This window comes from Accipiter gentilis, chromosome 1 (genome assembly GCF_929443795.1).
Source record: "Accipiter gentilis chromosome 1, bAccGen1.1, whole genome shotgun sequence".
NCBI classification, from domain to species: Eukaryota; Metazoa; Chordata; class Aves; order Accipitriformes; family Accipitridae; genus Astur; species Astur gentilis.
The window spans coordinates 32,236,284-32,259,642 of NC_064880.1; the positions used below are offsets into that span (position 1 = coordinate 32,236,284).

General features: G+C 36.8%; 1 protein-coding gene across 9 annotated transcripts in view; it reads left to right on the top strand.

The window, feature by feature from the left end:
• Positions 1-22,753, top strand: part of METTL8 (methyltransferase 8, methylcytidine) — a 41,968-nt gene extending 19,215 nt beyond the window's left edge. For 2 of the 9 annotated variants that reach the window (XM_049814148.1, XM_049814192.1), the window contains 6 exons: positions 221-284; positions 616-755; positions 3,922-4,028; positions 4,123-4,188; positions 10,191-10,315; positions 22,594-22,753. In XM_049814148.1, the coding sequence (XP_049670105.1) occupies positions 221-284; positions 616-755; positions 3,922-4,028; positions 4,123-4,188; positions 10,191-10,315; positions 22,594-22,746 (655 nt within the window). In that variant the 3' untranslated portion in view covers positions 22,747-22,753. Of the gene's footprint in view, positions 1-220; positions 285-615; positions 756-3,921; positions 4,029-4,122; positions 4,189-4,720; positions 9,094-10,190; positions 10,316-15,877; positions 16,152-16,773; positions 16,936-17,136; positions 17,504-17,683; positions 17,864-18,145; positions 18,242-22,593 lie in introns of those variants that run through there. The other 7 variants (XM_049814165.1, XM_049814174.1, XM_049814183.1 and 4 more) reach the window with 7 other exon arrangements.
• Positions 22,754-23,359: the final 606 nt, after the last annotated feature.

Here is a 23,359-nt window from a genome sequence, read left to right on the forward strand (position 1 = left end):
CCTTTTTATACTAACTGCCTGTTGGTATTCTTACGAATTTGTCTGCCCTATTGGTTCATTACAACCTATGTGGCTTTCCATGTGCTAGACATCAATAAAGCATGCTTGATCAAACCTGTGGAGAACCCCAAAGGGGCCTCTGTAGTTCAGTGAACACTGATGTAGACTTTCATCTTTTACAATTATAATTTTTTAACTGATGTTGGTTTTGTTTTCCTAGCAATACACCTGGAACCTTTCTATACTGTTGTGATTTTGCTTCAGGAGCAGTGGAGCTGGTAAAGGTAATTCATATGCTCACTTTAGAGTACCTTATAAGCCTGTAATTCAGGAGGCTGCGAGGAAGCTGTCTTCATGAAAAAGAATGTGATGGCTTTGACAACTTTTAACTGAAGTTTTCAATATTCCAAAGAACAAAGTCTTACTCTATGTAGAGAGGAATGAATACCACCAGTGAGCTTGCTTCTCAGCTTGAGTAAGATACCAGACAGAATAGGCTTTTATATGAGATGTTTTACAATGCTGAATAATTGAAGAAAAAAGTTTCTTGAGTCACAGTAAACGTATTAACTACTACTGTTCTCTCTGTGCCTCTTTTCATCTTTTTCCTGACAGTCACATTCATCCTACAATTCAGCCTGGTGTTCTGCCTTTGTTCATGATGTGTGTGATGATGCTTTACCCTATCCTTTTCCAGATGAGATCCTGGATGTCATTCTCCTTGTCTTTGTGCTCTCTACTATTCATCCTGACAGGTAAATGAAGACTAAAGGGCAAAGCAAATGGGTTAAATCTCTTTTATCGCTGGAGGTTTTCAAGAATAGCAAGCAAAAGAAGATGATGAATCTTTAATTTATTATTTAGTAAGCTACAATATATATATAAAACGAGGTATTTAAAATGCTGTTTCCCGTTTTCAGGCTTCAAGAGAAAAGCTGGTCAGGCTAATTCATTAGTGAGTCTCTTGTCTCCATCAAAATACAAGGGGTATATTGTAACTAAATACATGCCTATTAAAAGTGACAGTGATTCTAGAAAATTAGAAATTAAAAAAAGAGACTGCTAGTCTTCTAGAAGGAAATTATTTTTAGTGATCAAAACCAAACATTCATGATTTAACACCTTACAATTTGTTGATAAAGGCTTAGGTTGCTGATATAGCCACACGCAAATGCTTACACGCAGGTCCTTTGAACCAAAATGCATTCAGAATTCTATAACTTGTTTGGATTAAGAAAACTTGATCTAATTTTCATGCACAGTCTTATGTTGAATGCTGTTAGCCTTGTTACTAATGCCTCTCAATGTCTAATGAACCAAACTTTATGACTGTTAAGGCTGGCTGATTGTGAAAATGCCCTTTTTTAAATGGGAAAAATGCAAAAGAGGGCATGTAAGTTAAAACTCCTTGACTTTTCCTTTAACTAGATCACATGAAGGGAAATACATGCTGTAAATGTGGTAATACATTTATTACTTTAAGAATGTCATTAAAATGGGCTTGGCAAACAGAACAGTATTTGCCTAAGTCTGAGAACTGTTTCCCTGCCTAAGTTATTAATGATTAGCTTTACAGAAAAATCTTTCCCATATAAGATATTACTCTTTCCTGTTTGTTCAGACATGAGCACGAGTCATGCAAAGCCTGGATCCAGATTTCAAAAACAATTCAAGCAGTAGATTTCAGATCTCTGTAACAGTGGTGATGCTGCCATGAAGAAATCGGACAATAGAGAGGCATTCATTCAATCGCTTTGCCTGTAGAAGCAGTAATCAGATGTTGTGTCAGAATTTCTGTGGATCTTTTCCTATTAGACTTTTCAGAGGGGGGGGGGGGGGGTGTTTTGTTTTGTTTGTTTTTTCCTCCCCATGTCAGCATCTAAAGGCTGACATGGATGCTTTTGTGTGTGTGTGAGTGTATACACACATAAAGATTTCCGTGTAATTATCTGTGTTGTAAGACCCACTTTCCTAAGATTTGTTAGTCATTACTGTCATCTCGTAGAATTAAAATGACTGCATAAAGACAAATGTAATCCAGATTCATCTTGCTCAGTATGCATTTTTTCTGGAAACTTTGAAAGTGGGAAATGGAAAAGAAAACTGAGAGAGCGATGATGCAGAACTTACATACTGTGGACACCTGGAAAATACACGAGAGGGACAGATTTGTATTCAGCACAATTGTTCCTTAGTGATTTCTCTTCAGGCTATTGTGTTTAGTTTTTGATAGTTGCTACTTTTGTACACCATTTTTAACACACTTCAATTCTGCTAGAAGGCCCCTCTAAAAGTTGGTTGCAGAATTTGAAAGGTATTAAATTTTCTTCAAGCTATATAATTACTGTGCTTTAGTCCTACGGGATGTGACTTCTCAAAGCACTTTCTCTTCTTGTGTATGTAAACTTCTTTTCCATGTGCACAAAACTTATGTTTATATAGGCAAAGGCTAATTTTGTGCACAACTACCTGCCTTGGAACAGTCTTTTATTCTTAAGTGGTGCTACCTTTTCTGTCTGTGGCAGCATACTTTGTTGCCTGTGTTGACCATGAGCAAAGAGGACAACTTTTAAAGCACTTGGCTTCCTCTAAGGGAATTCCATGCCTAAAAAGTGTATGCTGCTTTTTGTTCTTGTTTGTTCGTTCGTTTGTTTGTTTGGAGATATGATTTTATTTTCTGCTGAACTACCTCCTAATTCTGTCCCTTAAAATTAAGGTAAGGTGCCAGCACTGCTGTTGTATAAAGACTAAATTGCATTAGTGCCTGAGTTCTGACATTCTTGGGGCAAAAGGGCAAGGCCACCTGAGAGACAGGCATGGTGTAAGGATGTTCTCTTGGCACACAGTAATGGTATGCTGATTTTGTATACTTAAGTAGAACTTACTCTTCTTTAGCTCTTTTCAGATTCAGCACCCTGCCTTTCCATTCATTTTGCATTTGACTCTGGCTTCACATATTCTACATGGTTTATCAGCTTCCCTGTGGGAGGAAGGGTTGAATTAGGCAAGTGGACTTTTGTACCTTGCAGCCTGCCAGGTGCAGACTGCCTTTTGTGGTCTTTCATGAATGTGTAAAACCTGACTCCTTTGGTTTATTCTGAAAGAGTGAGGCAAACCCAAGCCATTATTCATTAGCAATGTATTTTGCAGAGTAATGCAAATGTATTTATAAGAAGCTCCAAGGTAAAGTTAAAAAGTGAGAATGAAGATGCTCTGGTCTAGTGAAGGGGAGAGAGTACTGTGTATGGTACTTGTTCCTATCATACATACAGCAGGCTGATGTAATCTTGTTAAGGAAGAGATGATGTTAGATACCACCAAGATTCACAAACTTGTCAGCATTTTGGAGGATGCAGACTTTCCTCTAACTAGCAATATCTCCAGATGGAGTTCTGCCAGATTTCTCTCCTGAGGGACTACTCAGATTCTTCTTTCCATCCTCAACCATTAGGTGTGGAGATACTGATTTTGTGTGTATGATCAGTACCCCCATAAAGAAATCAGGTAAGTTTTTTGTCGGCCTTCAAGGCTCTTGATTGTGCTATGTACAGCAAGAAGGCTCAGTCTAGCTCACCAAAGCACATAGCTAACTGTTCATTCATTGTTTGTTGTATATCTGCCTGACCCATATGACCCATATACTCAAAAACTGTGTTTTAATCCATCCTTGAGGTTCTGTTCAAGTGAAGGAAACGGGCTCCTTTTCTCTTTCCAGTTTGTGTTCCCTTACAGTTCCTTTTAAATTTTTGGTATAGAGGCTTTTTTGTAAAGAGTTCTTCCTTTTCACTAGTGCCTGGCCTTTTTATAGTAAATATAGACACATCTTCTCACTGTATTTTTGGAAATCTATGTATATTCCAAGCATCTAGAAAAAACCAGTTATGTTTGCAAATTTCACCAGTATCCCATCTATTTTCTAAGGATGCAAGGGGTTGTAAATAGGTTGGCTAAACTACTGAAACCTGGAGGAATGTTGTTATTTCGAGACTATGGAAGATACGATACAGCTCAGCTTCGTTTTAAAAAAGGTAATTCCTGAATGCTTCTGTAGTTCACTATTCATTTTAAGTTGTTTTTGAAAAAAGTGCTATGTCCTTTTTCATTACTGCTCTAATTTCTTAGGTCATTGCCTGTCAGAAAATTTTTATGTACGAGGAGATGGAACCAGAGTATATTTCTTTACCAAAGGTATGAAATGGTATAGTTTTATAGAAAGGGTTGAGTGTATCTCAAGATGATTTGTGTTATAAAAGCTCATCTTAGAATAGAAATTTAAAGAAAGTTTTATTGGCTTTTTTTTAGTACTCTGCTTTTACAAAGCCCAAATCTAAGTGTTGTAAGAAAATAATTCCCTTTATGTGTACACTTGTTGTGTCTGGGGCCTGCAAGATTTCTTCAAGACATCACTGGCAATTTCTGTTTGTCTAAGCATCTTGTATCTAATGGTATGCTCAAATTCTGTTATTTAAAGATGTACTTGATTTCTTTAAAATTGAGATAAACATGCTTGGAAGGACAGTTGGTAGCAGTGCTCTGATATTTTGTTCTGCTTTGCTGAAACTGAGCTGTGAGGCTGCACTTTTTATTGCTCTTTGCCTGTCCACTGACTTGGTTCTCTTGGCACTCAGTTTAGACTGGTGTGTTTTAGCCAGCTACTGGAAATTGTGAAAGTGACCATTACAATACTTTTTTTTTTTTTTTTTTACCCTTTGCAACCTAGACTGTAAGCAATAGAGATGGATCAGGATTTATCCCAGCCTGTGTAATTTTAGAAGTGAGAAGGAGGATCTGGGACTTGTATGGGAAATAACTTGAATTCAAAGAGCCTTCTCAGTTTTTAAATGTCTTGTTTTGCGCTTACTCATGACAAAGAAGCTTAAAGTTTTCCAGTGGTGACTGACAAGGAGATAATTATATTGGCATAAGTGTGTGGATTGTCATTTGACAGGTGAAATAACTTTACCTTGGTAACATGACACACATTTGTTTTCCTCAACTCTGGGACACTGAACTCTCTGAAGAAAGGGGATCTATGAATGCTATGAGTAATAACCAATGTGGTTTGGGTCTCAACATAACATTTTTTTACTGTAATATAAATAGAGAGCTGTGAAAATGAATTTCTAACAGAAGACTTCTTACAGGCAGTTTCCTTGATCTTTCAAATCGCAAAACAGATTTAGTTCCATCTTTGGTTGAACTGCAGGTTGTTAATTACTACATTCTACAAATGTCTGGTTTTTTTAATTACAATAATTCTTCATATGAGAAAACAGATGAGGTATGGAACATGTTCAACTTGGCTGGATTAACTGAAGTACAGAATTTAGTTGATCGGCGATTACAAGTAAACAGGAAGAAAAAAGTGAAAATGCAACGAGTTTGGATACAAAGCAAGTTCCAAAAACCATTGCTGCTATCTCTGAATAATCCTGAAGAAACCACTGAAAGGCATCCTTATAGATAATTGTACTATGAACTCCAGAAACTGAAGCAAATTTGAATATGTATATTTCCTACAAATCTTGTGTTAGCCACTGAAAAGGAGAAATATATTGAACTGAAAACATTTCCCTGATTTTCTGTAAATGTATGTGTGTGAAAATGATCGGGGTGGGGTGGGGGGGGAGGCGGGAGGGAGTGCATTTCTGACTTCTGCTTTATATGCAATAAAGGGATATACATTAATCTAGTCATAACTGTGACCAGGCACTGTTTTACTTCCTTGAATATGAATAGTCACTAAGTATAAATATGTATCTTGTTCATGCTGAAATTCACAATATGTAGAAAGTTTTAGGCTGAAGCACAATTGTTTCAGAGATTTGGAGAAACAGAATATCTGTTCTCACTATCCCTACAGGCTGTGCTGTGTTAATTTCCGAGTCATGTCTTTTTTAAGCACTGTGTGTCTTGCAACTGTATTTCCTCTTTGGGGGGAAATTCTTTGGTGCATAAATAATGAAGACAAAATCTTTCTGATTTGCATGTAAGTTATCATTACATACTAACTGCACGTGATATGCATAGGTATCAGATTAGTCAGTGATTGGCATCCTCCACTGTGACTTACTCCTCTGAAGTCTCCACTTGCTATCTACATGCTCATCAGAAACATGTCAAACTCATTTTTGTAACAGCTTAGTGACACATACATTATATTTAAAGTGCTGTAGGTTGTAAACTGAACACCATATAGAAAAGAATTACCAAAATGCCAAAACAGTGCTGAAACCAAATACTTAACATTTGCCTGGATAAATACAAGCATTATTTTTAGGATATGTCAGATACGCTAGAGGGAGGAGCAAAAAGAGTAGTCCAGAGTACATTTTATTAATATTGTTACAGGGTAATGTAATCACACCAAAATGGCAATCTACATAGCAGCTGAGATATTTTTGCTGTTAACTGAGAGATGTTGCTTTCTTAGAGCTTGAGTCTTAGAAAAAAAGACACTATGTTTTTGTATTGACCCAGTGGAGAGACAGCAAAAGGACAGGACTACACTACTATGTCAAGTGCTTTTAAGAAGAAAACCAAACTGCAAACACTGTTTTCAGATGCAGACCATAATACTGAGGCTGTTGAGAATTTAAAGTATTTGAAGATGCCTCATCTGCTATTTAAATGTAATTTTACAATCACTTAGCCACAAGGAGGAGAGGACAAGAAATGTGAATGAATAAAATAAATCTCTTACTGAATGCATGTAATTTATAACTTGCATGCAGTTTTGAGTCCCTTTAATATAGTGACACTCTCAAAGTCTCTTTTTTTGCTTTTGTTTTAGTCTGAAAGGTAAGCATGTCACAGATGACAACCTTTTTTTTTTTTTTTTTTTTTTTTTGCAAGTTGTTAGCTGCTAAGCTACCTCGAACTGATTGTGTTCTAGAAAAAAAAATATTTAAATTTAGATGCTAAGGATCTTCATTCCCTTTGGCAAGATGAGGGACCTGCTTAATTTCTATAAACCCAAATATGTTTCAAGAATGAGATGCAGTAAGGGGTCTTTGAAGGTAGGATCTGATCCTGCGTTTCTGGTATATTCTAAACTCCCATTAGAGTAAGATACTGTTTTATGAATTAAGTGGCTTAGGAAGCTTTGGTTAGCAATGGTATTATTGTAACCTGCAATAAAACTCTTGTGGTATAAATCAAAGGTTAAAACATAGCTGTGTTTCTTCAAGGCCTAAGTCTTAAAAGACTGTAGCATCTGCACGGGAAATGTAAATAAATATCTACTTATATTTTAATTAGATTGCTACCCTGTGCTATTACTTGTGACTTCTGAGTATGCATAGCTCTTAGTCTAGTAGAAAGCATTTTCAGTTGTAGAATTTTCCAGGGGGTTGATAAGCTCTTGAGCATCATGCAGTCTTATTTATGTGTGTGATGTAGATTTTCCATGTGTAGAGGCTAGTGAAATGTTTGCGTTGGCTTTCACACTGATATGTTGGTACTGGTGTGATTTTAATGTGCTCTGTTGTTCGTTTAACAAAAATGTGACATCAGAAGAAACCAAACCCTGGATTCTCTTATGGCCTTGAGCAAAATTAGCTGTTTCTCTTCCACACCTTGCAGCATAAGTATTGGCTGCCTCTTAGAATAGTGGTGCCTGTTTTAGAAGTAGTAAGATCAGCTACTATTTGTAGAATATCCGCTGTAAAGTGAACTGTACTAATCTGAACAGTTGTAAGATTGATAGAAGGGGAAATGGGCAAAGGCATCGTTCCCAATAAGAACTTTCCAATCTGAGTAGGACTTTCTGTATTTTGGCTTCGTGACATTTCAGTTTTCAAAAAGCTTAATCAAGGACATGTTTTTAAAATACTTTCAAATTATGTGTATTAGTGGGGAAACTAATATTACAATATTGGCAAAAGAAAGGCAAGTAGAACTACTGAAATAAATTAGAGACATGGACAACTATATAGGAAATGTAGTTTAAAATGACTTATTGTTAATTAATATCTGGGGGAAAGAAAAAGTAGGGTATTGCAAACAAATTGTGCCCAGTATAGAAAAGGCTGTAAGTTTCACTTTTGAAATCTGAAGTTACTTCTTTAATCAGATATGTACCTGAAATCTCTAATTATATAAATTTATGGAAGCACACATTATATAATATTAAACATTTTAATTGTTAATTTAAAATGTTTTTTGGTTTGCGGGTTTGGTTTTTTGGGTTTTTTTTTTCGTTCAGCATGACCTCCTATGCTGGTAAAGCAGACTTGTGAATATATACAAATGTCAATTAGAGAAATATAATCTTAGAATTGAACTTTGGCTCGCTTTATCAATAGTGTGTACTTTTAGCCCATCTCCACTGTTATTGCATTACATTTATGTAGAGGGATACATGAGAATGGTACTTACTGGTTTAGACAGTGCTTAGTTTTTAAGCAAGAAAGTGACCAACTGTTTTTGCTACACTAATTCTGAAGTTTCTAGACAATAACAATTCTCATATAAAAAATGTTGGGTTTTTTTCCAGTAAAACCAGGGCAGGTGGTTGTACCATATCTACAAATCCACTGAATCTGAAGAGGACAACCAAAATGCAGGGCAGACGGAGAGATAGCAGGAACTCTAGTGACACTAGGGAAAAGTTTCTTGTTTTGTCCTTTTGCTTGTCTGTTCCTTGTGACTCGACTAATCTGCAGATTCTGATGTTAGATAATGACTAAAAATTTGTAACAAACCATCCTGAAATTTGTATTAAACACTAGTGGAAATCACTTAACACAAATTTTGCTACTTCATTTTGATTTATGGTGTGATCTTTATTCAGTGCTCTGGTGTGCTCTTTGATCTGTTGACATATGCCTCATTTCCCCTTTTTCCTGGGCATAGTAGATAATTAAGCACTTTCCACAGGAGCTATATATACAAACATTTGCAGTAAAGTTTGCTGGCTGGGTGTTATGGTTTAAGAAGAAAATTAAGAAGAATATTAACTCTACCCCAGCCAAAACCAGCACACTGGGTTATTTCCAGGATCAAAGCAAGAGAGTTTTATTTCCTTCTGTACAGAACAGATTGCTTTTTCTTTTTGTGTGAATGCAATAAATTGTATAGCTGCTAAATTAATGTAGTGGTATTGGCTGTATTTTGTAATTATTTTAAGCAAAATATACCTTAGGGTATGCTGTTTGTAACAGCAGTGATAATAGTAGATAGTTCATACATAAACCATTTCTTCTTCATAGAGTGTCTTCATAATGGGTGGTTGAACAACCTTGGAAATAGACCGTATATACATATTATAAAAATACTAAACATTGCTATTGTTAATACAGGTCACTTTGCCTTTCAGTATATGTAAACATCTCTCCATCTTTGGAACAAAGATTGAACATGAGGGTTCTTTTACATCAGTTATGTGCCAGTTGCCTTCCTCTTGAGAATCAGCCAGAAATTGGAGAAGTCCAAGTCTGCTAAATGCAATTACAGTTAGTGTATAGTCAGTAAGAACTACATGAGTTGTCATGGGCATCTTAGCAGGTTAGGCACATAGGTCATGCCTGGACTGGGCTTTGAGCTGAGAAGGGAACTTCTCTGTCCAGTGACCATCTTCCACCCTTTGCTAGTACCAAGCAACTAAAAGAAGAACTTGCCTGTTTTGAAAGCAAGCTATGCAGGCAGGAGGGGAGGAAGATGAAGATGCAGCTCAAAGACAGACAAGAGAAGGAGTGGGTGTTTCTTCTGGAACTGGGGTAAGAAGGAAGCTTGGGTGGACTGACCAAGAAGGATGAAATGGAGAACTGAACAGGGAACTGAGGAACAGAACACCATGGGCACCATATAGGGAGAAGATGTATAATAGGAGACAATATGGCAGGGTGAGGACACTGGGCCGAGAAGTGAGGGAAATGAAAGGGAGGAGGCAAGAAGAAAAAGGGGACTGATCTGTCACAGAAATAGGGTGAAACCTGGGTAAACAGAAATTGGGGTAAGGATTGGAGGTGGAAAGACCTATCTTCAAAGATTTTTTTCTCCCAAGTGGTACTGTATTTTCACATTTTAGTGGAATATCATAGGCTTTGTCTTTCATCCGTATGTGCACGATGTATTTCAATTTATTACAAAGATGGACTGTTTCATTTGTTGTAGTTTATATGTGCTATACGTGTGTTTGCAACAGTACAGGCAGGTTTATGATGCACCTGCTTTTGCTTTTTCCTTAGGGAACAATGTTTTTACCTTCTTTCAAGTAGAGCTCTATAGTGACAGAAGCTACACTCCTAACCTCCTGGGAAGCAAATACAAAAGAGTAACAGAAGTGTCTGCATCCCGATTGTGTTCAATCAAGGTAGGACAATTAAATTTACTCCATATGTTCTGATTCTGTCCCATTTAAATCAAGACCATATCTGTAGATTATCACCTTGAAGTGCCTCCCAATCTCAGTTTCTGTTATATTTGCATCTGTTCAACAGAACTTAAATGAATTTGTATGCACTAGAAATACAATTTAAAAGAAAAATAGCAGAATAATCTTTAGGCTTTATCTGGGATTACAACAGTTTAGAGAAGGAATATGTTTATTATTTTAAAACACTCTCATGGTTGCAGAGGAGCACTCGCCCAAGAGGCTGAAAATTTAGGTTATTTGAGGTATAATGTACGTCATCAAGAATATTAAACGTAATAGCCGTGTTACAAAGCTTCGTATACTTAATGTTAGCCAAAGGTATCTTGCCAATTGCTACTGTGAAAAAGGAGTTAGCAACAAGATAGTCCCATTTTCAGAGGATGTTTTATTGATCAGGTTACTACAATTTTGAAGGGAACATGAAAGATTAAGAAAGCAAGTGAATTAGTTTAATGATGGCTAAAACCCACTGATGACATATACAATTTAATAAATGCTTAAAGAATAATCTGAGCATTCCTGTGTATTGATACTAAATGAACACTTAAGTTCATTAAAAACACAGACTTGGTGTATGCTGCTAGTTATAAAAACAACCAACATGTTAAAATTTATAAAAATTATGTAAAAATAGAATGCTATGTAGTTATAAATGTGATGTAAAAATAGAATGCTCTGTAGCTACGGCATTAAATCCAGTGTATAGTCTTCTCCATAATGTGTCCTGTTCAGCTAGAAAAAAGATGCAGTAGAAATAAATGGTGCAAATTCCTAGAGACAAGAAAAAGTTTCCTATGAAGGCAGGTAAGGGAAATGAATGATAGAAAATGTGAGGATGGTCTATAACATCATGCTTTAGTATTTAGAAGGTCTAGTTTATTCCTTTATATGGTACAAAAAGCAAGGTAAATTAGTCAAGTTGATAGGCAACAAACCTACATTGATAAATATATACAGCGTGCCCTATAAAAACACAAGGAATCACGATGTTCACAAGGCTAAAAGACCGGTGAGTTACCAAAAATGCATTTAATATTAGATTTTTCCATGTTTGATTCTTACATGTGTGAAAGGGAAAATATGCATATTTAATATTTTAAAATGCCTCTCATAAAACCCACCAACAATCGTACAAGCTTTCCATTACCTTTTGTGAGATCCTAATGTTGCTCAGCAGTAGAGATGGAGAATAAACCTGAATATAAAATGGGTCTAGTAGGCACAGTTTACCAAATTAAGAAAAGATAGAAGGGAAGAAAGTAGAAAAATAGAGTACTTACTAATTGGCATGACAACATGTGGTCCTGTAGCAATCATACAGCAGTTAGTATTTTATATAGAATGACAAATTCAGTACAGTGCCTGAGAGAGAGGGAGAGAGACATCAGTCTTACCACACTTTCCTGTCACTTACAACTGTAAGTGTAACTGTATCACTGTAAACTGGCATTTGGACAACCCAAAAGTCAAAGATTAAAAGTAACTGGTTTGCTAAAAGAGCATACAATTGATTAATTATGCTTGGGTCAGACTGGCTATATTGGAGGGTTTCATTGCAGAGCCAACATTCTTTTTTTTTTTCTTGCTTTAGTGTCAGGCACATTCTAGCCTCCATTTCCTCCCAAATAACAAGTGCTCTTTAAATGGAGGAGCTGCATCTTTGAACTCGAATAAAAGGGTTGTTGTGCAGCATAGGATTTAGCAGATGGGCTTAGAGAATTCGAACCTACCATTAGTCTTTTACTGTACACTAGGAAAAGCTTTGCCATTTTTAATGGCTCTGCTGCATACCCCGTTAAGCACAGTAGTCAGATGTCATTCTGAGGAATCGGGCAGCTTAGTTTCCAATGACATTGATTACACTCAACAGTGAGAGGATGAGAAAGAGTGGTGGGTGGAGAAGTGAAAAGGCAGCGTGAGGCATTTCAAGGAGGAGGTTTGCACTCCAGCACTTGCATGTGGGTGACAATCCTGAGAAACAGTTTTTACTCTGAAGTGGAGCAGAGTTGAATCTTCTGCGCTCGCTTCAGGTTTAATCTCCATCCCCACAAACTACCAGTGCAGCCTGTAGTTAAATGTGCATTTACTTAAAATGAAGAGAAACTAACAGTGGCAAGAAGCTGCATCTTTAGAATGGAGCTGTGATTTCACAGAGAGAGACCCTAGCATGTTAATCCCTGGCATAAATGAGTGTCATTCTCAATGACAATGCTAAGCCTGTTTAAACAGGGGCTGAGCTAAACCCAAAGATGATACACAATGCTGTTCAAAATCAATCATTTAATCCTTTTTAAATTTTTGTGATCTAACAACCAAAGATGTTTGTGTTAGTAAAAGAAGGTGTGACAAAGCTGTGATTGTCACTGAGCATGACTTGCTTTGAGATAAAAATTATGACAAACACACTTATCATATTATTTTAGATAAACATTCCATCTTATTATTCAAGAGTGAACATTAGTGAGTTGAATAAATACTTGGTGAGAGTTACCAAACTCTGAAATAAGGTCTATTTTTTAAATTGGAAACAGTCTGAGCTAGCTTATACAAAGAGAGAAGAACAAAATCACACTGGCAATAAGTCTATGTTTTATTTTACTGAAGTTTACAAGGAATCGATATACTCAACAAGAACCTTGGGTTTAGTTTCTTTTTATTTTGCATGTACATATTTTAATAACAAATGAAAGCAGATGAAAAAGGAAACTGCATGACACAGTCTGCAAAGCATGTAAGTATTACTATATCACTTAAGATATTTAACAAACTACTAAACCACACTCTTTTCTTCTTGCATCAATTGGCTTGAGGCAGAGTAACAGGAACAGTAAATATTTATTTTACTTTGAAACAATTAATGTTACTAAAAGGCCTCAGGGTTAAATCTGAAAGAAAAAAAATCTTTGTATCTTTGACCCAGATTCCCAATGTAGTTTATGTCAATGCAAGTCCAGAAGACTCTTAAAGTCTATGGAGTCGCTTCAGGATATAAATTAGTTGCTTACAGTTAGAAGCCAGATTAACTGGTGCCTAATATTCCTTGTAAAAATAAAAATAAAACCATAGAAGTACAAAAATATTCTGTCAGAACATCTACATTAATCATTAAAAAATTGAATTCAAAATCAGTTGCACAGAGACAGTAGTTTTGTTCACTACTCTTACTTTGTTTAAGGTCTGAAATTTTGTTTGGCTTTAAGATGCCGACATACCTGTGTTTATATTTTAGTGTAGGATATTCAGAATTTTTTATCCTACAACATGCTCTAACGGGTAGTAAGTATTATGAAACTTGACAACCAACCAGATAAGCATGGTTGATTAAGATAAGTGATTTACAATAAAATGGTTAAGACATGTTCATTTTTGCTGTTTCTCTCTCAAATACTAGAGAAAGTACCTGTGAGAAAGTATGCCTATTCTTAAACTTAACAGTCCTTTGAAATCCAAAATAACAAAATTTGTGAAGATTGAAAAAAACAATAAGGGAAAAAAAGGCTTTTAAAACACATTGTCAGGAGGTGAAAATGTATACTTATGTTTCCCTATCTTTTTAGATTTCAAAGAAATTGTGTTATTCCATTACCAAAAGATTTTGCATATTGATATGTGTTTCTAAGGAAGTACCAGTAGAGCAGTATAATTTAAACTTACATTATGCCTTGGGCTTCCATTTTTTTCACAATTGTTTATTCTCCTTTTCCTAAATCAGACCATCAGATTAAAAAAGAAAACAAACGTAATAACACTCTTTGAAAGCCACAAATTGCTGATGATAATGCAGGTAAATATTAACTGAGTGTTGTTTCCAGTGGGTTTTCCTGCCATCTGTGAGTTCAAGAATGGGACAGTTTTATCTGCTCTGTTACCAGCATTATTTTTTTCAGTAGATGTACTATATGTATGTTTGTGATACATTGTGATATGATTATTCATATAATTTTCACGTTCTTGTTTCCAGCTACCCTACTTTCTGATTTACGTTAATAAAGGTTTTGGAGATTCCCAAGTGGAATGGAAGTATTACTTACATATTACTTACATTATCTAAGTATTACTACTTGTATTCATAAAGTGAATAAATACAAAGTTTAACATAAATCTCCACATGTAACTACATGAACAGTGACAGCTTCAGGCCTCTTGGTTTTCATCCCCAGCTTACTAGGCGAGATCAGCAATGAACGTGCAAACTTTCCCCAAGGAGACTAGAACGACCTTTTTTATCTCTCTTGAGAGTGCTGCTAAGTATTTCACTGATTTATTTTTTTAAAAAAAACAAAACCACAACAAAATAGTTATTGCCAAAGAGAAGCCTAAAGGGCTTAGATTATGTACGTACATATATGTGTGCATGTGTATAAAAATAAAACAAGAGCATAGAGAACATCAGCAGGCTGGGAGGTAGAGAAATGGCAATTGGCTGGCATCCAATAAAAAAAAAATCCAGGCATGAGAAAAAAGAAACTCTTTAAAGAGGCATTTAACATAAGGTAAAAGGGAAAGGTTGCATGCTTAGAAGTTCTTCCTAAAACCGATGGTAGTATGGGATGAGAAGTAAAAGGAAAGTTATTAATCGACTTTCAGGTTTTGGTCTGGAAAAGTGTATGAGCCATAACGTTCACGTTTGGACTTTCTAAGCACTTTTATACAAGGGGCCTGCTGGGGATCCACATTCTTCTGCAGTCAGTATGGGTGCTGAGTCATCAGGAAAGTTGGCCATTTGGTTTTAGGTTTCTAAATATAGAGGTGAATGTTTAAAGCCCTAATCTGGGAACAGTGGACACTCGTATGCAGCTTTGGTGACCTGAATGATTTCATTCTTAACAGTGCTTGTACCAGAACCAAAGCTGTGCCTGTGTTACACATACTTTTGAAAATCATAGCTCCTATGACAAGCAGAAATTAATTAATTAAAAAAATTATTAAAAGAAATATAGAGTGGCAAGTTTCAGTCTCTGCTAGGCATCAAAACTCAGGATAGCTTGTGTACTCTCTCACTCTGTGCAGAGGAGGGAGAACAAGTAGACTTTGGGGGAGGGAACAGAAAAGCAACTTAAGGAAGGAAGCTTAGGTTAAGCCTTAGAAAGGGTGAATTTTTACTCTTCAATTGGGTTTTAGCTATTATTCAGGGAGTAAGGAGTGTGAGTTTGTGGGAGTCTGCCTGGAAATTGTCAGTTCTCTGAATAAATATTATCAGAGAAGATTTGTACTAACTTACCTTTGCAGTTGGCATATTATACCACCCTTCAGTACATGGGTTGGTGGGGTTTTTTATTTCTGTTGAGCTTCTGCACACTTTGGTTTGTTTGTTTGGCAACTTTGACATTCAAAATGCTGTGACAGAGAATCAGAATTACAAAAAGGCGTTTTCACTTTCACTGTAGATAAATTTGTATAATCCAGTATTATATAGTAGGAGCTCCTTCTTAAAAAAGCGAGGTTTTACGTTGGTGATTCAGTGTTTTATTTTGACAGCATTCTGTGTCTTCTGCATAGGTCCTAGCTGAAGAAATGCTTGCTGAGTGCTTCGCCACCTGAAAATGTGGGGTGGGGAGGGAGAAATCCTGTCTGGTCAACAATTATGCCAGTTTGGCTAAACACATACATTGCTGCCAGTGGTGACGCAACTCTCTGCCAGCAGAGGCTTCAGCCATTGCGCCTGCTGGGTGCCGTGCCTCACTCCTGGTTCTCTCTGCATGGGTCTGCTGCTGTGGAGCATGTGCAGCATAGGTGCCATCTCCCCACCCAGCTACCAAGGTCTTCCAGGAAGGTGAGTCCTTGAACGAGCTGTGAGGTCTGATGGGTATTGTTCTGGCAGGCCAGGTATGGCCCAGGGCTGCGCCAGTGCCTGGCTCTGCTTTAAGTGAAGCAAATGCTTCATTGTTCAGATAGATTACAGTCCAGGTAGGTAAAACTCTTGGTGGTTTTTGAATTAAGGGAAGGCTATCTAGCAAGTGGATAGCAGCAGAAGAAAGACTGTTTTGAGGAAAAATAGGTTTTTTCTATAAACTTCGTATCAAACTTTCGTTGTGAGTACCTATAGTGTGTTTCAAGAGCCATTTTTTTGTAGGTGAAATAGCTGGGAACAGAACTTAACAGGGTGCAAAAAAACTGTAGCTATGTTAAGCGACAGAGTACTAGTCATTGCATCCAACATGCAGTGCTTTTGTACAGTGGCAGTTCATGTGCGACTGATTGGTTAGTCAAAAAAAAAGTCATTACCTTATTATGTGAGCTTCAAAATGAGACTGTGCCCTCATTTTCTATGAGAACTTAAAACACACAAAGTTTGAGGTTTTAAAATTTAGTCAGCCATGGGTGAGTTACAAAACCACAATGAGTTAGCAACTTACATTAAAATTTGAAATGAGTATTTTTTTATTTGTTTCTAGCTCAAAACCAGTTTTATCAGTTTCCTTCCAACTGGTGTAAGACTAAGACGGACAGTTTTACAACAAAAGGGGATTTCTTGACAATGCTACAGCAGGATGATGAGAAGAATCTTTTTCTGATTAAACTAGGGCAGAGGACTGCAGTGGCGCTTGTCTTAAAAGGTACCGTTACTAGCCTGCCCCTAGCCATAGACTTCTTGTCTGTTGTTCTGCAACACCTGCTAAATTCTTGGAGTTTCTCAGCAGCTTGTAGATGGAGTCAAGATCTCTGGGGTCCAGTGCCTAATATGTGACATACAAGTGTATTTCTGCTGCCTGTGGTAGATAGAAAGCAAGCAAGCAAGTTCTGTTTTATTCCACTAGGAGGAAAATCAGTAAATGTTATATTATCTAGCCCTTTATGTGGGACTTCCTAACGTGTTCTTGGAGAGGACTGAATCCTGCTTTCAGTTACGCATGGTATGCTGAAGGTATTGATTTGTGACTTTATTATCAGTCTTTATTATAATTCTCTATTTTGGGTGCTGTCTTTGCTCAGGATCAAAAACAGAATGTGTCTGTTTTTCTTAATTGAACTTCTTACTGTTATTTGTCTATTTTACACCCACAACATTCAAAACACTAGCTACTTCATGTGTGCTACCATTAATATATAATGGATGAGACCTTGGTACAATTAAAAAATATAGAATGTAGCTGAGATGAGACAGAAATATGAAATCCAACTGAGTGATTGTCTAAAATATAGCCATGATTCCAGCTTAAAATCTAACATTGTGTGACCAGTTGCTATGTTTCATTTGAATCTTGTATAAAAAGAAACATGGAAAATGCAAAATATTTCCTGTATTCACAAAACTGCTAGTGCTTTTTTTCTCCAGTGGAAGTCACCTCCCTGTGTCTTTAACAGTGAGATACACCTTCAGTAATCTCAGTGAGATACCTACCTCAGGAGGTAGCAGTAATTCCCAGCGGTATCATTTGGCTTTTGTTTTCTTGTGGAATTCAATGCCATTTTCGTTCAGCCTTTTTCTTCATCTGAAGACCCTGATGTTTCAGTCATCGCTGTTAATTCAGAAGATACTGCTATGTGAGTTGTGGTGAAATTAAATTTCCATACAAAATGCAAATTTTATATATAAAATGTACTTGTGGGTTTCTCTCATGAATGTGCCAATACCATGAAGGGCCCACAACAGCTTCCCAGTCAGTGGCTACTATTATGTAGCGTTTAATTTATACACAATTATAGTGCCTCTTGTAAAGAGCATCTCTAATATGACATTTTTAATATAACATAATAGTTTTCTTTACCACAATTACTAAGACCCTAGCTCAAAATTGATATAACAAATATTGTTCTGACCCACAGGAACCAAGTAAAAGTTTTGCCACCAACTTCACTCAAGACATGATCTCATCATAAAGAAATTTCATACATATGCAGAGATGGTGCATACCAGTTCAGGTAGATCTGTTGACACTTTGATGAGTTTAATATCAAGTATTGTTGGGCTGTTTTTTCTAGAACCTTCTTCGTATTTGTGGTTTTACTCTTCCAGATAGGAAAATGTGGAATCTTTTGGCAAAATGAAAAGGAAAGAGAAAATCCTGCAGCTTAAGTATGTCTGGGCATTGCTGCATTGTCAGACTCGCTTTTTAAAATTAGTTTTTCAGTACTCAGAAGAGCTTTAGTAAAAGATTAATGTTGGTGTTCAGCAATCACAGACTCTGGACTGTTTCTGTCCTGTATCTGCTCCTTATAGAAAAGGCCTGTGATAGAAGCAGCAGGATGACTTAATACAAAGAATTTTGAAAAAGGAAACTAAGCTGTTCTGTGTTCTCATTTATTAAACAGAGAGAGGGAACTGAAGAGTAACCTTTAAGGAACTCAAATCGCACCTGAATAATTTGCATTTAGAAAGGATGTTCCTTTCGTGTTCAATTGGTTTATTGAATCCATGTTAGATTTCTGTAAATGCTGCACAGCTTTTGCATCTCCAGTACTTTGCCTAAATGAAAGACTAACCTTTGGAATCTGGCTTGGCTATATTACATTTATGTTTAGTCTAATAGAGGTGATGAAAGTCATTGAACTGAATGGCACAAATTCCCTTGGTCCTTTAGAAGCAGCTTTAACAACAATCTCGCTTGGATGTTCAGAGTGACAGGAATTAACATCATTCCTATACATAGGAACATGCTTCTGCTTGAAACAGCCTTCACAAATTCATGTTTCAGTAATCTTCCATGAGGGCAGTGTAGTGCCAAAGGAGGAAAAGCTGAATATACTTTTCATTCCCAGGAGAAATTAAAAAGAAGGCAAGTGCTTTGAGTGGTTAGCAAGCCTGCCTTCATTTTGATTTTACTGACCTGCCATAAAGAAACTGGAAACAAAGCTCATGTTACTGAACAAAAATATTTTGAAAATGAGTGTCTTAAGGAGCTGTGGGTTTGGTGTGAATGTGGTCTGAGCTCATTTTTTTTCCTCTAGTGTACAGTATATGTTGACAGTAAATTCTTCCTGCAGATAGTGGTCATGAGAAGTTTGCCCTGGGGGTCAGACAGAAAACTGTATCAGAAGTGTAAGAGAAATCTTACTGTGTATGTGGGACCTCTATGTAATATGCCTATTTCAGTCCCTTTCCATTTCAGCATTTTTGTGTAGATCTCACAAGTATCTTGTACACAGTCTGTACGGACAAGGTAGTATTTAACAAGATTTTTGAGACCTGTAATGTTTTGGGATTTGTTTGTGATTTTTATGCAAAAGCAAAATCATGTTGAAATCAGACATGAATCTAAGGTAGTATTTAACAAGATTTTTGAGACCTGTAATGTTTTGGGATTTGTTTGTGATTTTTATGCAAAAGCAAAATCATGTTGAAATCAGGCATGAATCAAATTTGCCAATTACATTCAGGAAGTGCTATGTGGAAAAATACCCATAATCACTTACAGGGATTAGGGATTTAATATTATACTTAATATACCCAACATTAGACACATAAGATTGTAAGTAGCATTTCTGAGTTTATTCATAGCAGTAACTACTTGCTTGTATTAAGGGAGAGTGACAGTTTAGTTATGATCCTGTAAAGCAGGAAAAAGCTAATGTCTTTGTGAACTCTGCATTCACACTCTCTTTATGGGAACTTTGTAATAACAGTGCAGTTGCTCTTTTGAGCCAGAGTCTGGGATCTCCTGGGTTATTCTGAATGTGTGCTAGTCTCAGTTATTGGTGTCCTGGTCCCCAGATGGACTTTTTTTTCCACTGCCCCACAGCATTCCTTGCCAAAAGGGTTACTTTTACTCTTTACCACATGGAGGTAGAAGGGCTAGAGTTTGGAATGACAGTACTGAAAAGTGAAAGCTTCTATAAAAGAGAAATCGTAACTTTTTTTCTCCAAAAAACCTATCTAGACTTTGCTTTCAGATTGTTGAATCCCACCCTAAGAAGCTATCCTGTAAACAGTTTGTCATTGCTGGGGATCAGGACCAAATAACAAGAGCCATGGATAACCACCATCATAAAGGACCACTAAAGCCACTTAAAAACAAAGGATTCTCTAACAATCTGGATATTTTGTACCCGTCACATCAGCAAACAGGGCCTGGCTGCAATCCTGGAGTTCAGTACAGCTGCTTGACTGTAATTGGTTGTGAGGCTGTCTAAGAAATTGTCCCATACTAGTGAATAATAATCTCATCTCAGTCATTGTTAGCTCATGGTTGGGTTAGAGTGAGAGTGATATGATAACATGCATAGTAGTAACTTTGGTACTTAAGACTCACAGCTAGCAGAGAAGAATGCTGTGTATTCTCAGAGATGGAGGATACTGCCCATTTGTCTTCTGCTCCTTGCTCTGCCTGTTCAAAGAATAATAAATCAGCATCAGTATCCTGCTCTATTATCTCTAGGCTCTCCAAGAATGAGCTTTGGGGTATTTAAGGGATCTGCTAAAGTTCAGAAATAAAACATGGGTCATCTAGAACAATGGCTCTTTCCACAGTAATAGCAAAGCTTGACTGTGTGAGAACAGAGTTCTCTTTGGACATGGTTCAGCTCTGTCTCAGAAGCTACAGAAAAGAAACATTTCTTTAATGTTGTGTGCTCAAGCATAAGTACCCATATTTGTGTGCACGTGTGTGTAAAACAAAAATTCCAAAACAAAGCAAGCTGACTTGCTCCTTCCCGGCTCCATGCAGATAAAAATCTTAGAACTGCATAGACAGCAGTTGTATTGCTTTATGCATGCCTGAGACATGCTCAGGAAACAATACAGAAATACATAAAAAAATAGAAACTAATGTGCAGAAATATCTTGCTACTATTTTGTTTGCCTCTAAATAATGTTATAAATAAATGAGTATGTGCAATTGGCTATGGATTATCCTTTAGCCCTGAGGATCTAAAGACCTGATTTGGAACAAGTTTTACAGGATATTTTACAACTTCTTTGGATTTTTTTATTTTTTTTTTTACTTTTTAATAACTTGGCATATGAATTTATGAGTGTATTGTGGTACTATCATCAAAAAGAAGATCAAAATAGTGACTGGAATAAGTGAAAAGGGGATAGAATTGGCCCAAAATCTGCATGGAACAAAGAAGTTACATTTATTATCCAAAGTACAACTCCCATTGGGAACTTGGGTAGGTATCATAGAAATCATGATGAAATATGTCCTCTAATGAAGGACCATTATTATGGGAAGCAGGTAGTCTCCATTTAAAATAAAAAGCGGGGCACAATTGTATTAGTTGTTAGCATGCAAGCAGCTAAAACAGCCCTGTGTGTGTGTTACTAGGCACTTACCCTTACTACCTGAAGTAGAATTGTCTGATAGGAAAATTGGATAGGACTTTCTGTGAAAAAAAATGCAAATTGTAAACAGAGTTGTCTGTATAAGCCTTATGACTGATTTTAGTGCTTTAAGGTTAAATTTTGTTGGCAATGAAACAAAAATTTTGGCTGTTCCTGAGGTCTGTGAGCTTTATTAAGTACATGAATAACAAATACACTTGATATATCTGATAGCAAACTATGTTCCCTTTGCTTCCCTGGGATCCTTAAACCTTGACTGAATCCCATCATCTGAGACAGGCGCATTGCTTTCACTGTTGTTTCTGTGACAGTTGAATATGAATGGTGAATCTATCTTTGGAAGGCAGAAAATGAGATGCATTGTCTTTTAGTGGTCAGGTCTGATAGATATGCTCTTTTATGTGTTGGCATTGAGTCTTATATAAGATTTTGCAAAAGTGAGAATAAGTTTTCCCTAGAGAGACAGATGAGGAATAAAGGATTAGTACATCTCTCCATACAATAACTCGTAATGTGAAATTCTAGCCCTATTTATAACAATGAGAGCTTTGCCACTGACTTCAGTAGGATCACGATTTTACCCCTAAGGTGCAGTTGTGCTTTCCTAGGAAAGCTAATGTATAAAATACAGCCTCTGCCAGCACATCATCAATGCAATAGCATAGAAAGAGGATAACATTGAATGACATCCATAGCCAATAATAGCTGCTGCGAGCATCCTGTCGAGCAGTGTATTAATGTTAGTCACCAGCTTTACAGGTTTGTATAAGATTATTTTCTTTGTACCTGAATGAGGTAGACTCAGGATGAGTTTGGATTCTTTGTGAAACTGTGGTTAGCATTTGTTTTTTGTGATTTTTTTGAAACTCATCAAAGAATGTCAGATGTGGTAAAGCTTCTTTGATTTTTATTAATAAAGCCCACCATTTATAACTAAGTAAGTTTTTAAAGCCCTTCAGGCACCATTTAATTTTTCCCCTCTCTTTTTCAGTTCTGTATTAGCTGCCTATCCTCAGGTCTTGCCATTTGTAAAGCAGATATTGTCATGCACGCACTTCTGGGAGGTATCTTGCACCTTATGAAAGAAGGAAAAAGGCTTTTGATTGGGATCCCAGTCTTCACTGATCCACTGCTCAGTAGGTAGTGTGTTGTGGACATTAGCAACATTATAGAGGCTCTTTGGCCAGTATGTTGCCTACAAGTCATGGATTGAAGACTGTTGCTACATATCTTCCAGGTAAGACTAGCATACCCTTTTTGATAGGGCTGTTTAGATGTCAGCTAAGAAAATAACTCCTTGATGTGTTTGCATGAGAATGAATCCTGTAGATAAAATTATATTGCATAATAGTTTCCTGCAGCTCCCCAGATACTTGTTAGAGTAGTCCGAAATTTAATTCAGCCTCTCCCTATGAAATTGGATCTCTACTTTGTACTTCTGATTGCTTCTCTCAGCTCGATTAATGACATGGAGGCACTTGTTCTTTCTCTGAATAGTGTCTGGGTGCCTCCTGCCAGAACGATGGAGATCACCTTCTGCTGAGCTTATACATATATGCAGTAATGGCAGCCATAATGGGTGCTTCAGTGTGCTGCGTAATATCTTCTTCCAAATTAAGGAGGCTCTGACACGTCAGTCACTTTTTTCCCTGGCTGTATTTGATTGCACACTTAAAATCAGCTGACTCTCAGATCAAGTGGTGCCTTGTAGCTTTAAGCTCAACAGTGGCTGTTGTCTATGTTAGGGAATTTTTTCT